The 17,392-nt window shown below is 43.5% G+C and overlaps 1 protein-coding gene across 3 annotated transcripts in view; it reads right to left on the reverse strand.

The window, feature by feature from the left end:
* Window positions 1-17,392, reverse strand: part of LOC120056956 (vasodilator-stimulated phosphoprotein-like) — a 53,102-nt gene that overhangs the window by 19,169 nt on the left and 16,541 nt on the right. For all 3 annotated transcript variants that reach the window (XM_039005264.1, XM_039005266.1, XM_039005265.1), the window contains exons 3-7: window positions 13,609-13,789; window positions 13,030-13,096; window positions 1,089-1,398; window positions 520-659; window positions 313-361 (exon numbers count right to left, since the gene is read on the reverse strand). In XM_039005264.1, coding sequence (XP_038861192.1) covers window positions 313-361; window positions 520-659; window positions 1,089-1,398; window positions 13,030-13,096; window positions 13,609-13,789 — 747 coding nt within the window. The remainder of the gene's footprint in view (window positions 1-312; window positions 362-519; window positions 660-1,088; window positions 1,399-13,029; window positions 13,097-13,608; window positions 13,790-17,392) is intronic.

Raw genomic sequence — 17,392 nt, forward strand, 5'->3', positions numbered from 1 at the left:
AGAGACTTTTGTTGAAGCTGTGCTGGGCCATTTTCATTCCATTTCCCCCCACGTGGGCCAGCCCCCTAGCAATTCGAGTTCCAGCCTATGAGCTTCAGCCACTTGCATTTGAGTGACAGCTAGCAAGAGGTCTGCCCAGCGTAATCCAATGAAGTTACAGGGCTGGCCCAAAGGCTCAGTTGACACAGCAGAAACAGAGAGTAATAACGTGGTACTCATACGTGACATAGTACGCAATTACCGGAGAATCTCTTTCAGGATTTATGAGGGGAGGATTGTTGTCCCTACAAAGATCATTGACAGGAGACTTACATTGCTGGGCTCATCCTTCTTTGCGCCTGGATTATCTGACATTTTCTTCCTGCATACAAAGACACACAATGAAGACGAGGTCTAAGCCTCAGCAATCACACACACGCACAGTCATATGATCGTAAACGTCACACACACACACAACGTTAACACATCACACACACTCATCCAGCCCCACATTTAACAAAGACTGAGGCAATGGCTCACCGTCGGGCCAGAATGGCACTCATCTCCCCCATCAGATTTCCTCCCCCACCACCTCCTCCTCCTCCTCCTCCTCCTCCACCTCCTCCACCTCCTCCTCCTCCTCCTCCCGATGTAGGAAGTGCCGCCGCACCACTATCCTCCTACAGAGAGAGACAGGCTCTGTTTCAATATTTAAAAAATGCACCCATCGTTCCTACCTTCCTTGAAGAAATCACAAATCTGACAGTAAGATTTGAGAAAGGTGGAAACCATGTCTTCATCTACAGTATATCCACTCACTTAAAGACCAGGGATTACCTCAAGAAAAGGGTGGAAGGAAAGATGCATTTGAAAGGTGTTCGACTCACTGAATTTTCAACATGCATCAACAATGGAATATGGAGTAAAAGAGATGCGTTCCAGGTCTTTTTTGAAGGTGCGATGCCTGCACAATTCAAATAAGATTTTCTATATGATATTGCCGTGGTTCTTGAGACGTTAAATACTTCTCTAGGCCTCGTCAGATCTGGTCATATGCACAGCATGACTGCAATGAAGACTACCTGGAAAACGTCTGACACTGGTCTCACCTTCGCGGATTTGCGTAGTTTGGCTCCTGCCAGGGCAGCAGCTAGTCCACCGAGACCCTCTCCATCCCCCCCTCCTCCTGCTCCTCCTGGCAGAGGTGGGGCAGGTGGGGCCCCGGACCCAGGGGGTGGTGGGGGGCCAGGTGGGGGTGGAGGGCCAGCAGGTGGGGGGCCTGGGGGTGGTGGCGGGCCTGGGGGAGGTGGGGGTCCACCGGGGGCTGAGGGAGGGGCATGCGGGGCGGGTGGGGCTGTAGGAGGGATGGCTGCGGCCTGTCTTTCTCTCTCCTGCTGCTCCTGCCTCTGCAGCTCCATTCTACGAGGGGAGAGACACAGACAGAGTTCTTTCTATCGGTTAATGTTCACACACATAGAGATGTAGGATCTTTTAATTTGAGCCAGTTTTCTACAGCAGGACAAAAATCCAGCAGCAACAGGAAATGCGAATGATTACGTACATTTTTCGTATGCGAAAATAAAGCCTGAAATTTCAAAATGGAACTAAAGAAAGTTCTCCTGCAACAGGGTTATCAAATTAAGATCCTACATCTGTATAAATAGGCACACACAAAGGTGTGTACACGCATACACAAAAAATGAAAGACTCATGATTGCATATTATCTACACACCATACCACCCATGTACAATGTAAGATCACTATTATAACTTAGTGTGTGGGACTGTAGATTAGAGTGTTTTAAATCAAATTATATTTGTCACACGCACCGAATACAACAGGTGAAGACCATACTGTGAAATGTCCTTAACCAACAATGCAGTTCAAGAAATAGATTTACGAAAATATTTACTAAATAAAATGTACATTTTTTAAAGTAACACAATAAAATTACATAACAATAACGAGGCTATATACAGGGGGTACCGGTACCGAGTCAATGTGCGGGGGTACAGGTTAGTTTGTACATGTAGGCTGGGGTAAAAAGTGACTATAATAAACAGCGAGTAGCAGCAGTGTAAAAAATAAAAGGGGGGGGGTGTTCATGTAAATAGTCCGCGTGGCACTGTAGGTTAGTGTGTGGTACTGTAGATTAGAGTGTGTATACAGTATGGTAGGCTAGAGTAATGAATGCCATTTAGCAGACACTTTTATACAAAGCCACTAACATTAGGAAATTGAACCCAGCGCCCATGCTCTACCAACTGAGCCACACAGAACCGGACTGCGTTGGTGTCAGGGTTAGATGTCAGTGACAGTCATAATAGGCGAATTGCAACGAAGACACATAGCTTGTCATGGAGCACCGTGTTAGTATACTTAAGAAAACCAGTGCTAAAGGGAGATTACATGCACCAGCATGCTAAAATAAGCTTCACTGAAATGAAAAACCCACAAGAATAAACCAGTGATTAAGCTGATCTTCTGTTACATTTACATTTTAGTCATTTAGCAGACGCTCTTATTCAGAGCGACTTACAGTAGAGTGCATACATTTTATTACATTTTTACATTTCATTACATTTTTACATACTGAGACAAGGATATCCCTACCGGCCAAACCCTCCCTAACCCGGACGACGCCATGCCAATTGTGCGTCGCCCCACGGACCTCCCGGTTGCGGCCGGCTGCGACAGAGCCTGGGCGCGAACCCAGAGACTCTGGTGGCGCAGCTAGCACTGTGATGCAGTGCCCTTGACCACTGCGCCACCCGGCGTGGGGGTGTTGATACAAGACAGCTGAAGCTATTGTCTAGAATCTTTATTCCCACCCCCAATGAGTTATCAACCTATCACGAGAATTTGAAATTTAGGCTGATGCATGTAAAATACTTATTTTAAGAATATGGGAGTAGTAGGCCTATACTTCATCCATATACTGAGTATATGTGTGCTATTTGAAAAAGCTTTAGACTACATTTTCATTTATAAAAAAATATAGATAAAGGTTTTTGAATACTCCTACTAACCGCACTAACAGTACTATTTGTGACGTAAATGCCAAAAGTTCCAGGATGTCATACTAAATTCACCAAAATACAAAGTATACAAGCAGTGGACACTATTTCCGTGCTTTTAGGGCCCATAATGCAATTCTTCAGATAATGGGCTTGGCTTCACAACGTTTTCAGATTTGATGAAAATGGCGAAAAATATGCAGCCGAAATCCTTTACCTAATTATGACAAATGTTAAGAAAATGTTGAGCAATGTTAGAAAGTAATGACTTTTCAAATAAGTAAAGTTACACGTTAGGTTGCCTGACAATTTGTTAGCTACGCTATCCTTACGAACCGCATAGCATTACAGTATGTACCCAGCGCCCATGCTCTAGTTACCGTCCTAACCAACGTTAGTTGGCTACTAATAAAGCAAACTTGCCAGGCAGTATATGCTAACTAACTACTAAAACGTTTATTGATTTGATTATTCACGTTATTCTAAGGGGGTATAGTCGTTGTGAGTTCTCAATGGACATTGTTAATTCTGGCTATCTACTCCGATTTCAGAGCACTCTTGTCTGAGTGTGCCAGAGTGCAGAATTACTGATGGATTTACGAACGCTCAACACCCGTTGAATATTTGAATATGGCCAGTGTCAGTAAACGTCGGCAAAAACAAGCGTAATTAAATTGTTGCCAGCAGCACAGTTACAGTCACCAACGCTCTGGATAACATGAAAACTGCCTAACCAGCTCTGCTAGGCCGAGTAAAATGGTCAGAGTGAGGTGTTCTCTCATTTGTGTCTGGAAGTAGCTAGCAAGCTAGCCAACGTTAGCCAGTTAGCTTGACTGCCGTTGTGAGGTCAGAACACTCGAATCGGATCAACCCTACTCCTCGGCCAGAGCGTCCAGTATATGCTCCGAAAGCGAAACGCTACTTGGCTCATCTCGCTCTAGTGGGAAAAAAGAAGAAGTAGGGTCATGGATCAGAAAACAAGGCAGTATCTGGTGTGACTACCATTTGCCTCATGCAGCGAGACACATCTCCTTCACATAGAGTTGATCAGGCTGTTGACTGTGGCCTGTGGAATGTTGTCCCACTCCTCTTCAATGGCTGTGCGAAATTGCTGGATGTTGGCGGGAACTGGAACACGCGGTTGTACACGTCGAACCAGAACATCCCAAACATGCTCAATGGGTGACATGTTTTTTAAAATTTATTTCACCTTTATTTAACCAGGTAGGCTAGTTGAGAACAAGTTCTCATTTACAACTGCGACCTGGCCAAGATAAAGCATAGCAGTGTGAAGAGACAACAACACAGTTACACATGGAGTAAACAATAAACAAGTCAATAACACAGTAGGAAAAAAACTAAATAGGTCTATATACATTGTGTGCAAAAGGCATGAGGTAGGCAATAAATAGGCCATAGGAACGAATAATTACAATTTAGCAGATTAACACTGGAGTGATAAATCATCAGATGATCATGAGCAAGTAGAGATACTGGTGTGCAAAAGAGCAGAAAAGTAAATAAATAAAAACAGTAAGGGGATGAGGTAGGTAAATTGGGTGGGCTGTTTACAGATGGACTATGTACAGCTGGAGCGATCGGTTAGCTGCTCAGATAGCAGATGTTTAAAGTTGGTGAGGGAAATAAAAGTCTCCAACTTCAGCGATTTTTGCAATTCGTTCCAGTCACAGGCAGCAGAGAACTGGAAGGAAAGGCGGCCAAAAGAGGGGTTGGCTTTTGGGATGATCAGTGAGATATACCTGCTGGAGCGCGTGCTACGGGTGGGTGTTGATATCGTGACCAGTAAACTGAGATAAGGCGGAGCTTTACCTAGCATGGACTTATGTCTAGTGAGTATGCAGGCCATGGAAGAACTGGGACATTTTCAGCTTCCAGGAATTGTGTACAGATCCTTGCGACATGGGGACGTGCATTATCATGCTGAAACAAGAGGTGATGGCGGCGGATGATTGGCAAACAATAGGCCTCAGGATCTCGTCACAGTATCTCTGTGCATTGAAATTGCCATGGATAAAAGGCAATTGTGTTCGTTGTCTGTAGCTTATGCATGCCCATACCATAACCCCACCGCCACCATGGGGCACTCTGTTCACAACATTGACGTTAGCAAACAGCTCGCCCACTTGACGCCATAAACGTGGTCTGCGGCTGTGAGGCTGTTTGGACGTACAGTCAAATTCCCTAAAACAACGTTGGAGGTGGCTTATAGTACAGAAGTTAACATTCAATACTCTGACAACAGCTCTGGTGGATATTCCTGTAGACAGTATGCGAATTGCACGCTCCCGCAAACCTTGAGACATCTGTGGCATTGTGTTGTGTGACAAAACAAGGTGCACCTGTGTAATGAGTATGCTGTTTAAATCAGCTTCTTGATATGCCATACCTGTCAGGTTGATGGATTATTTTGGCAAAGGAGAAATGCTCAGTAACAGGGATGTAAACAAATTTGTGGTTACTACCTGATTCCATGTGTTATTTCATATTGTTGATGTCTTAACTATTATTCTACATTGTAGAAAACAGTAAAAATAAAGAAAAACCCTTGAATGAGTAGGTCTGTCCAAACCTTTGACTGGTACTATATGTGATATGAGTAAAAAAAAAAATTTGCAAACATTTCTAAAAACCTGTTTTTGCTTTGTCATTATTCGGTAGTGTGTAGATTGATGAGGGGAAAAAAACAATTTAATACATTTTAGAATAAGGCTGTAGTGTAACATACTTTCCGAATGTACTGTAGAGACAGGTTTCGAACACATTTTAAATGGCTTCAACACTATACCTTCAGTGATGACAAAGCGCAACCCCCGTGGAACGCATATGGACAGTGTGTGAAAGTAAAAAACTGAAACTAAAGTCAATTGTTTAGTTGTGCAAATGCAGTGGGGATGCAGACAAATTTAAAATGGTTGTGAGTAGGGATGCACGATATATCGGTAAGTATATTGGAATCGGACGATATTAGCTAAAAATGACAACATCGGCCTGATGTCTAGTTTAATGCCGATGTGAAAAACCGATGTTAAAGCTGACGTGTATACCTAAACTCAGCAAAAAAAGAAATGTCCCTTTTTCAGGACCCTGTCTTTCAAAGATAATTCGTAAAAATCCAAACAACTTCACAAATCTTCATTGTAAAGGGTTTAAACACTGTTTCCCATGCTTGTTCAATGAACCACAAACAATTAATAAACATGCACCTGTGGAACGGTTGATAAGACCCTAACCACTTACAGACGGGAAGCAATTAACGTCACAGTTATGAAAACTTAGGACACTAAAGAGGCCTTTCTACTGACTCTGAAAAACACCAAAAGAAAGATGCCAATACTCCCTGCTCATCTGCGTGAATGTGCCTTAGGCATGCTGCAAGGAGGCATGAGGACTGCAGATGTGGCCACGGCAATACATTGCAATGTCCGTACTGTGAGACGCCTAAGACAGCGCTACAGGGAGACAGGACGGACAGTTGATTGTCCTCCCAGTGGCAGACCACGTGTAACTACACCTGCACAGGATTGGTATATTTGAACGTCACACCTTCAAGACAGGTACAGGATGGCAACAACAACTGCCCGAGTTACACCAGGAACGCACAATCCCTCAGTGCTCAGACTGTCCGCAATAGGCTGAGAGAAGCTGGACTGAGGGCTTGTAGGCCTGTTGTAAAGCAGGTCCTCACCAGATATCACCAGCAACAATGTCGCCTATGGGCACAAACCCACCGTTGCTGGACCAGACAGGACTGGCAAAAAGTGCTCTTCACTGATGAGTCTCGGTTTTGTCTCACCAGGGGTGATGGTCGGATTCGTGTTTATCGTCGAAGGAATAAGCATTACACCGAAGCCTGTACTCTGGAGCGGGATCGATTTGGAGGTGGAGGGTCCGTCATGGTCTGGGGCGGTGTGTCACAGCATCATCGGACTGAGCTTGTCGTCATTGCAGGCAATCTCAACGCTGTGCGTTACAGGGAAGACATCCTCCTCCCTCCATGTGGTACCCTTCCTGCAGGCTCATCCTGACATGAGGCTCCAGCATGACAATGTCACCAGCCATACTGCTCATTCTGTGTGAGATTTTCTGTAAGACAGGAATGTCTCAGTGTTCTGCCATGGCCAGCGAAGAGCCCGGATCTCCCTTTGTTCAGGTACACATTATTCCATTTCTGTTAGTCACATGTCTGTGGAACTTGTTCAGTTTATGTCTCAGTTGTTGAATCTTGTTCTGTTCATACAATTACTGAAATTTGCTGAAAATAAACGCAGTTGACAGTGTCAAGACGTTTCTTATTTTGCGAGTTTATATAATGTAGGTAGATGATGTAATGACGCCACAAAAAATATACAGCGCTACACCTGTAACACAGTATTCCTAACCTAGCCCCCAAAGTCTGCGGTGTGGATCTATTTTGAAGTTTCAAAGGAAGATAACAAAAAGGCCATATGCAATGTTCTCTGTCGTGGATGATGTTGGCTTTCACCGAATGATCGAGCATTGGTACACACTACCAAGTATGCGCTATTTTTCAGATGCCCTACCGGAGTAACACAGTATTATTGAAACACACTTGCTAGGGGCGTCACTGCTATTAGCTTCACGACTGACATTTGGACCAATGATGTCAGCCCCATGAGCATGCTGAGTCCGACAGCAGAGAGTCGACAAGGAAAACTTGCAAAAGTACTCTACTAGAAGCTGTGAACAAGCGAGTCATGGCATTCTCTCTGAGCCTCTATACTGTTTCGCCACCATGCTTGATGCTCAGTAAAACGACCGCTACTTCGATGCAGACAAGAAACAGGGTCACCGTGAAATGTTACATAAACAGCTGGACAAGATGGAAACGGATACAGTAACAGTGCGCAATGAGGAAGAGAGGCCACGGACACACAGAGCTGAAACTTCACTGCTTGACATGTATGATGAAATCCTGGTTGAGCATGAAACGACTGAACAAATGAACAACAAAACAGCACAGCAAGTTAAAGAAATAGGTTTTGATTATGTTTTATTGGTGATGGGGACATACGTAAATGCCACCAAAATAACTTTTTGGTCAGTGTGTGTGTGTAACCTTTATTTAACTAGGCAAGTCAGTTAAGAACAAATTCTTATTTACAATTCCGGCTGACCCCGGCCAAACACGGATTACGCTGGGCCAATTCAAGATGGCCACCATTGTACCTGTACCCAAGAAAACAAAGGTAACTGAACTAAATGACTATCTATAGCACTCACTTCTGTCATCATGAACTGCTTTAAGAGACTAGTCAAGGATCATATCACCTCTACCTTATCGGACACCCTAGACCCACTTCAATTTACTTACCACCCCAACAGATCCACAGACGATGCAATTGCCATCGCACTGCCCTATCCCATCTGGACAAGAGGATTACCTATAGTTGAAGTCGGAAGATTACATACACCTTAGCCAAATACATTTAAACTCAGTTTTTCACAATTCCTGACATTTAATCCTAGTAAAAATTCCCTGCCTTAGGTCAGGTAGGATCACCACTTCATTTTTAGAATGTGAAATGTCAGAATAATAGTAGAGAGAATGATTTATTTCAGCTTTTATTTCTTTCATCACATACACTCAACAAGTATTTGGTAGCATTGCCTTTAAATTGTTTAACTGGAATCAAATGTTTCAGGTAGCCTTCCACAAGCTTCCCACAATAAGTTGGGTGAATTTTGGCCCATTCCTCCTGACAGAGCTGGTGTAACTGAGTCAGGTTTGTAGGCCTCCTTGCTCACACACACACCTTTTCAGTTCTGCCAACATATTTTCTATAGGATTGAGGTCATGGCTTTGTGATGGCCACTCCAATACCTTGACTTTGTCCTTAAGCCATTTTGCCACAACTTTGGAAGTATGCTTGGGGTCAGTGTCCATTTTGAAGACCCATTTGTGACCAAGCTTTAACTTTCTGACTGATGTCTTGAGATGTTGCTTCAATATATCCACATAATTTTCCATCCTCATGATGCCATCTATTTTGTGAAGTGCACCAGCCCCTCCTGCAGCAAAGCACCCCCACAACATGATGCTGCCACCCCCGTGCATTACGGTTGGGATGGTGTTCTTCGGCTTGCAAGCGTCTCCCTTTTTCCTCCAAACATAACGATGGTCATTATGGCCAAACAGTTCTATTTTTGTTTCATCAGACCAGAGGACATTTCTCCAAAAAGTACAATCTTTGTCCCCATGTGCAGTTGCAAACCGTAGTCTGGCTTTTTTAATGGCGGTTTTGGAGCAGTGGCTTCTTCCTTGCTGAGCGACATTTCAAGTTATGTCGATATAGGACTTGTTTTACTTTGGATATAGATACTTTTGTACCTGTTTCCTTCAGCATCTTCACAAGGTCCTTGCTGTTGTTCTGGGATTGATTTGCACTTTTCACACCAAAGTACGTACATCTCTAGGAGACAGAACGCGTCTCCTTCCTGAGTGGTATGACAGCTGCGTAGTCCCATGGTGTTTATACTTGCGTACTATTGTTTGTACAGATGAACGTGGTACCTTCAGGCGTTTTGGAAATTGCTCCCAAGGATGAACCAGACTTGTGGAGGTCTACAATTTTCTTTCTCAGGTCTTGGCTGATTTCTTTTGATATTCCCATGATGTCAAGCAAAGAGGCATTGAGTTTGAAAGTAGGCCTTGAAATACATCCACAGGTACACCTCCAATTGACTCAAATGATGTCAATTAGCCTATCAGAAGCTTCTAAAGCCATGACATAATTTTCGGGAATTTTCCAAGCTGTTTAAAGGCAGAGTCAATTTAGTGTATGTAAACTTCTGACCCACTAGAGTTGTGATACAGTGAATTATAACTGTCTGTAAACAATTGTTGGGAAAATTACTTATGTTATGCACAAAGTAGATGTCCTAACAGACTTGCCAAAACTATAGTTTGTTAACAAGAAATGTGTGGAGTGGTTGAAAAACGAGTTTTAATGACTCCAACCTAAGTGTATGTAAACTTCTGACTTCAACTGTATGTAAGAACGATGTTCATTGACTATAGCTCAGCATTCAACACCATAGTAGTACCCTCCAAGCTCATCATTAATCATCATCACTCGAGGCCCTGGGTCTGAACCCCACCCTGTGCAACTGGGTCCTGGACTTGGGCAAACCCCCATGTGGTGAAGGTAGGAAACAACACCACCTTACTGATCCTCAACACTGGGGCCCCACAAGGGTGCGTGCTCAGGCCCCTCCTGTACTCCCTGTTCACCCATGACTGCGTGGCCACGCACGCCTCCAACTCAATCAAGTTTGCAGACGACACAACAGTAGCAGGCTTGATTACCAACAACAACGAGACAGCCTACAGGGAGGAGGTGAGGGCTCTGGGAGTGTGGTGCCAGGAAAATAACCTCTCACTCAACATCAACAAAACAAAGGAGATGATCGTGGACTTCAGGAAACAGCAGAGCGAGCACCCCCCTATCCACATCGATGGGACAGCAGTGGAGAAGGTGGAAAGCTTCAAGTTCTTTGGCGTACTCATCACTGACAAACTGAAATGGGCCACCCACACAGACAGTGTGATGAAGAAGGCACAACAGCACCTCTTCAACCTCAGGAGGCTGAAGAAATTTGGCTTGGCACGTAAAACCCTCAAACTTTTACAGATGCACAATTGAGAGCATCCTGTCGGGCAGTATCATCCAGAAGGCGAGGTCAGTACTGGTGCATCAAAGCTGGGGCCGAGAGACTGAAAAACAGCTTTTATCTCAAGGCCATCAGACTGCTAAATAGCCATCACTAGCACATTAGAGGCTGCTGCATATATACGACGACTTGAAATTACTTTAATAATGTTTACATATTTTGCATTACTCATCTCATATGTATATACTGTATTCTATTCTACTGTATCTTAGTCTATGCCGCTCTGACATTGCTCGTCCATAAATTTGCACAACCGTGTGGGGTCACTTAGAAATGTCCTGCTTTTCTTTCAAAAACAAGATGTTTTGTTCTTTAAAATAACATCAAATTGATCAGAAATAGAGTGTAGACATTGTTAATGTTGTAAATGACTATTGTAGCTGGAAACAGCAGTCCGTGTGATCAAAACAATCTTGAAGCGTGGATTCCGATTGGTTAGACCAGCATTGAATTGTACTTAGCACAGGTACTTCCGGTTTGAGTGTCTGCCTATGGGAAGGAGGAGCAAAATGGGGTCGTGATCAGATTTGCCGAAGGGATGGCGGGGGAGGCCCTTGAGGGCATCCCGGAAGTTGGAGTAGCAGTGGTTGTGTTTTAGCAGTGCGAGTACTGCAGTCAATATGTCGATAGAACTTCGGTAGCGTTTTCCTCAAATTTGCTTAGTTAAAATCCCCAGTTACAATAAATGCGCCCTCAGGATATGTGGTTTCCAGTTTGTATAAAGTCAAGTGAAGTTCTTTGAGGTTCGTCGTGGTATCAGCTTGAGGGGGGAATATACACAGCTGTATAGGGAGGTAATTCGGTCCGAATTTCATTGTGTGGTATTCTAGGTTGGGTGATCAAAAGGACTTGAGTTTCTGTATGTTATCACATTCACACCATGAGTAGTTAATCATGAAACATACACTCCCACCCTTCTTCCCGGAGAGATATTTATCTACATTGGCGTACAGAGGCCCATTATCAGCAACCATCAGCAACCTGTGTTCCAATGTCATGTGGTGTTAGCTAATTCAAGTTAAGCTAATTGATCATTAGAAACCCCCTTTGCAATTATGTTAGCACAGCTGAAAACGGTTGTGTTAATTAAAGAAGCAATAAAACTGTCCTTCTTTAGACTAGTTGAGTATCTGGAGATTCAGCATTTATGGGTACGATTACAGGCTCAAAATGGCCAGAAACAAAGAACTTTCTTCTGAAACTCGTCAGTCTTTTCTTGTTCTGAGAAATGAAGGCTATTCCATGCGAGAAATTGCCAAGAAACTGAAGATCTTGTACAACGCTGTGTACTACTCTCTTCACAGAACAGGGCAAACTGGCTCTAACCAGAATAGAAAGAGTGGGAGGCCCCAGTGAACAACTGAGCAAGAGGACAAGCACATTAGAGTGTCTAGTTTGAGAAACAGACGCCTCACAAGTCCTCAACTGGAAGCTTCATTAAATAGTACCCACAAAACACCAGTCTCAACATTAACAGTGAAGAGGCGACTGCAGGATGTTGGCCTTCTAGGCAGAGTTGCAAAGAAAAAGCCATATCTCAGACTGGCCAATAAAAAGAAAAGATTAAGATGGACAAAAGAACACAGACACTGGACAGAGCAAGATTGTAAAAGTGTTATGGCCAGACAAATCTAAGTTTGAGTTGTTCGGATCACAATGAACAACATTCGTGAGACGCAAAAATAATGAAAAGATGCTAGAGGAGTGCTTGACGCAATCTGTCTAGCATGGTGGAGGCAATGTGATGGTCTGGGCTGCTTTGGTGGTGGTAAAGTGGGAGATTTGTACAGGGTAAAAGGGATCTTGAAGAAGGAAGGCTATCACTCCATTTTGCAATGCCATGCCATACCCTGTGGACGGCGCTTAATTGGAGCCAATTTCCTCCTACAACAGGACAATGACCCAAAGCATAGCTCCAAACTATGCAATAACTATTTAGGGAAGAAGCAGTCAGCTGGTATTCTGCACCTGGCAAACACAAGGAGTCGCTAAAACGCGATGGGACAAGGACATCTCAGCCAGCCAAACCCTCCCCTAACCCGGACGACGCTGGGCCCATTGTGTGCCGCCTCATGGGTCTGCAATGCAGTGCCTTAGACCGCTGCTCCACTCGGGAGGCCCAGGGTGTTTTAGACATACAAAATGTTTGAAGTTGTAAGGTAGAGAGTGTGTTTTACTAATAATTGTGCACAACCAATATGAAGATGTGGGTAAGTTGGTATGCAACAGGAACATTATTAACCAGGAGCTATAGAGAACTTATCTTTGGTGCTGTACTACTCAGCACCTGAAGAAACCCTAAAATCATGTGAACGGTACCTCCTCTGCTGCTCCAGCTCCTCTGGGGAGGGTCCATTCTGGACAGGGCGAGGGAGAGAGGAGTATCCTGAGGATAGAAACAGACAACGAGTCAGTGAGTAATGTGTATTTTAGCGGTCCTGTTAAAATACTTAAAAAATGCATCTTTCCCTTCTCCCTTTCTGACAAAATCTATCCAATGGTGTTAGGTAAAGGCTGGAATCCTTAATGGTGAAACAGCCACGTTCGTTTGCGATATTAGAAGAAGTGGCCGCAGACAACAAATACTGTTTTACCCCTCTGACATCACTGTAAATATCACTGAAATATATATATCACGTTGCGCGACGCTCCTCACCTCCGCTTCGACAAAAACAAAAAAAACAATAACAATGGTGGTGAGGTGGACAGTGGTGCCGTTTCCCCTACTGCGGATTCCAGATCACTGATTGCAGCAAGAAAAAATTAACAGGCGAGCGACCTTCCGTTCAATTTATTTAAAATTCACAGTGAATAAACAAAATGCGTTTCACGTTCATTTATTTTTCGATATATATTTTTGGTATGCATTATATTTTTGTCCTATATTATGGTTCATACCCGAGTCGCCGAGAGCACTCAGCACCTCCAGGGCGTGCATCATGCCATTGGCAAAGAGGGTGGCGTCCTCCTTGCTGCCGAAGTTCAGCCCCCACACTTGCCGGGCGTCCCGCCACTGGTGGAAGTTGGTTGTGGCCTGATTGTACTTCAGCCCCTTGACGATTGGACAGTTGATCACCACCTGGGAGTGTCAGGCAGGAAGTAAAAGACAATGAGAAACTATGAGTGGAATAAGAGTATGCGTTCACTGAGAGAATGTGTGTGTGGAATATAGCATGTGTAGGTAAGTAAACACTGGAGAGAGAACCTAGATTGTATTTGTACCTTGTATTTCAAAATTGTTTAATCCTTGTATCCCTTCATGCTCAACTAGTGCTTCAGTCAGTGCCTTGCAAAATTATTCATCCCCCTTGGCATTTTTCCTATTTTGTTGCATTATAACCTGTAATTGAAATTGATTTTTATTTGGATTTCTTGTAATGGACATCCACAAAATAGTCAACATTTGTGGAGTAAAAAAAAATAAAAAAAATAAAACTTGTTTCAAAAAATTCTAAAAAATTCTAAACAGAAAGTGGTGCATGCGTATGTATTCACTCCCTTTGCTATGAAGCCCCTAAATAAGATCTGGTGCAACCAATTACCTTCAGAAGTCACGTAATTAGTTAAATAAAGTCCACCTGTGTGCAATCTAAGTGTCACATGATCTCAGTATATATACACACACACCTGTTCTGAAAGGCCCCAGAGTCTGCAACACCACTAAGCAAGCAGCACCATGAAGCCCAAGGAGCTCTCCAAACAGGTCAGGGACAAAGTTGTGGATAATTATGTGGGAGACTCCCCAAACATATGGAAGAAGGTTCTCTGGTTAGATGAGACTAAAATTTAGCTTTTTGGCCATCAAGGAAAACACTATGTCTGGCGCAAACCAAACAACTCTCATCACTCCGAGAACACCATCCACACAGTGAAGCATGGTGGTCGCAGCATCATGCTGTGGGGATGTTTTTCCATCGGCAGGGACTGGGAAACTGGTAAGAACTGAAGGAATGATGGATGGCGCTAAATAAAGGAAAATTCTTGAGGGAAAACTGTTTCATTCTTCCAGAGATTTAAGCTGGGATGGAGGTTCAACTTCCAGCAGGACAATGACCCTAAGCATACTGCTAAAGCAACACTCAAGTGGTTTAAGGGGAAACATTTAAATGTCTTGGAATGACCTAGTCAAAGCCCAGACCTCAATCCAATTGATAATCTGTGGTATGACTTAAAGATTGCTGTACACCAACGGAACCCATCCAACTTGAAGGAGCTGGAGAAGTTTTGCCTTAAAGAATGGGCAAAAATCCCAGTGGTAGGATGTGCCAAGCTTATAGAGACTTGCAGCTGTAATTGCTGCAAAATTCTTAAGGTTAGCCATTAACTCTGAAAGGTTTAGAGTATGCTTAGAATAAATATTTGAAAAATAACTTTCTATCACTGGATTTGAACATGCAACCTTTTGAACCAGAGGCAGATGCTTATACCCATACACAACACTAATTGAAGGTAACAGCGCTCACTGTTTCCCCTAGTGTCCAGTTTCCACATCATCTCCCAACGTCCTCAGACATGGATGGACGTTGAATACTGACTTGTATCACGGGTGACCTGCATGGCCCCATCTGTGGAATCAGTGAAGCGGAGGTGCATTTGAAAACAGAGCTTTTAGTGAAACTGTGTTAATATGTTAAACTGTGCTAATATGCTAGGCTAAGTCTCTCTAGTCACTTGTGATACTAGTAGTGTGGACCCTTCCATTGCCCTTTCCAAAGCAATAGAGCTTTTGTAGACTGTGCTAAGATGCTAGGCTAGGATAAGCTAAACTAAAAGTTGGTTCTAGTTAGGCTAGGCTACACTAGGTCTCTTTCGTCTTAGTGTGGGTTCTCCACTACCCTAGTGTGAGAGGAAGGTGTTAGCGCGAGAGCAGACGTAGTGACACACAGTAAACAGAAGTGAGATAGGGAAGCTAGAGAGAAAGAGGAAGACAGCTGACATATACAACCCAAACTATACTAATGACACTAACCTCAAGGAGCAGAGAGGCTGATGGCTGCATGTTCACGGTCTGCAGCAGACAGACAAATGACAAAGCCTAACTACAAATCTGAGTGTGACAGGGCAAGGAAGTGCCAAGGGGACTGGTTCCCATATGGTGTTATAGCAACACTCACAAGATTTACAGATCAGTCTGTCTAATAATGTTCAAGTCAGTCAGTTAGACTGTCCAAAGAGGTTCCAGACCAGTAGGGAAAATGTTACCCTCCAAGCACCGCATTGTTGTCTCGTGTATGTGTTCATATTTATGTACAGTACCAGTCAAAAGTTTGGACACACCTACTCATTCAAGCGTGTTTCTTTACTTTCACTCTTCTAGATTGTAGAATAATAGAGAAGACATCAAAACTATGAAATAACACATATGGAATCATGTAGTCACCAATCAAAATATTTTATATTTGAGGTTCTTCAAAGCAGCCACACTTTGCCTTGACGAAAGCTTTGCGCACTCTTGGCATTCTCTCAACCAGCTTCATGACATGGAATGCATTTCAATTAACAGGTGTGCTTTGTTAAAAGTTAATTTGTGGAATTTCTTTCCTTCTTAAAATGAGCCAATCAGTGGTGTTGTGACAAGATATGGGTGGTATACAGAAGATAGCCATATTTGGTAAAAGACCAAGTCCATATTATGGCAAGAACAGCTCAAATAAGCAAAGAGAAATGACAGTCCATCATTACTTTATAGACATAAAGGTCAGTCAATTCAAGTGCAGTCGCAAAAATCATCAAGCGCTATGATGAAACTGGCTCATGAGGACTGCCACAGGAAAGACCCAGAGTTACCTCTGTTGCAGAGGATAAGTTCATTAGAGTTACCAGCGTCAGTAATTGCAACCCAAATAAATGCTTCAGAGTTCAAGTAACAGACACATCTCAACATCAACTGTTCAGAGGAGACTGCGTGAACCAGGCCTTCATGGTCGAATTTCTGCAAATAAACCACTACTAAAGGACACCAATAAGAAGAAAAGACTTGCTTGGGTCAAGAAACAAGAGCAATGGATATTAGACCGGTGGAAATCTGTCCAACCACCTTGTCTTTGTGACGCAGAGTAGTGATCTCCGCATTTGTGGTTCCCACCGTGAAGCATGGAGGTGTTGTTGTTATGGTGTGGGGGTGCTTTGCTGGTGACACTGATTTAGAATTAAAGGCACACTTAACCAAAATGACTACCACAGCATTCTGCAGCGATACTCCATCCCATCTGGTTTGCGCTTAGTGGGACTATCATTAGTTTTTCAACAGGACAATGACCCAAATCACACCTCCAGGCTGTGTAAGGGCTATTTGACCAAGAAGGAAAGCGATGGAGTGCTGCATTAGATCACCTGGCCTCCACAATCACCTGACCTCAACCCAATTGAGATGGTTTGGGATGATCTTAATTTTTTTTAAAGAAGAAAAATCTTATTTACAATGACGGCCTACATCGGCCAAACCCGGACAACGCTGGGGCAATTGTGTGCCGCAGAGTGAAGGAAAAGCAGCCGACAAGTGCTCAGCATATGTGGGAACGCCTTCAAGACAGTTGGAAAAGCATTCTAGGTGAAGCTGGTTGAGAGAATTCAAAGAGTGTGCAAAGCTGTCATCAAGGCAAAGTGTGGCTATTTTGAAGAATCTAAAGTATTTGTTTAACACTTTTTTGGTTACTACATGATTCCGTATGTGTTATTTCAT

The sequence above is a fragment of the Salvelinus namaycush genome, chromosome 12 (genome assembly GCF_016432855.1).
Source record: "Salvelinus namaycush isolate Seneca chromosome 12, SaNama_1.0, whole genome shotgun sequence".
Classification (NCBI taxonomy): Eukaryota; Metazoa; Chordata; class Actinopteri; order Salmoniformes; family Salmonidae; genus Salvelinus; species Salvelinus namaycush.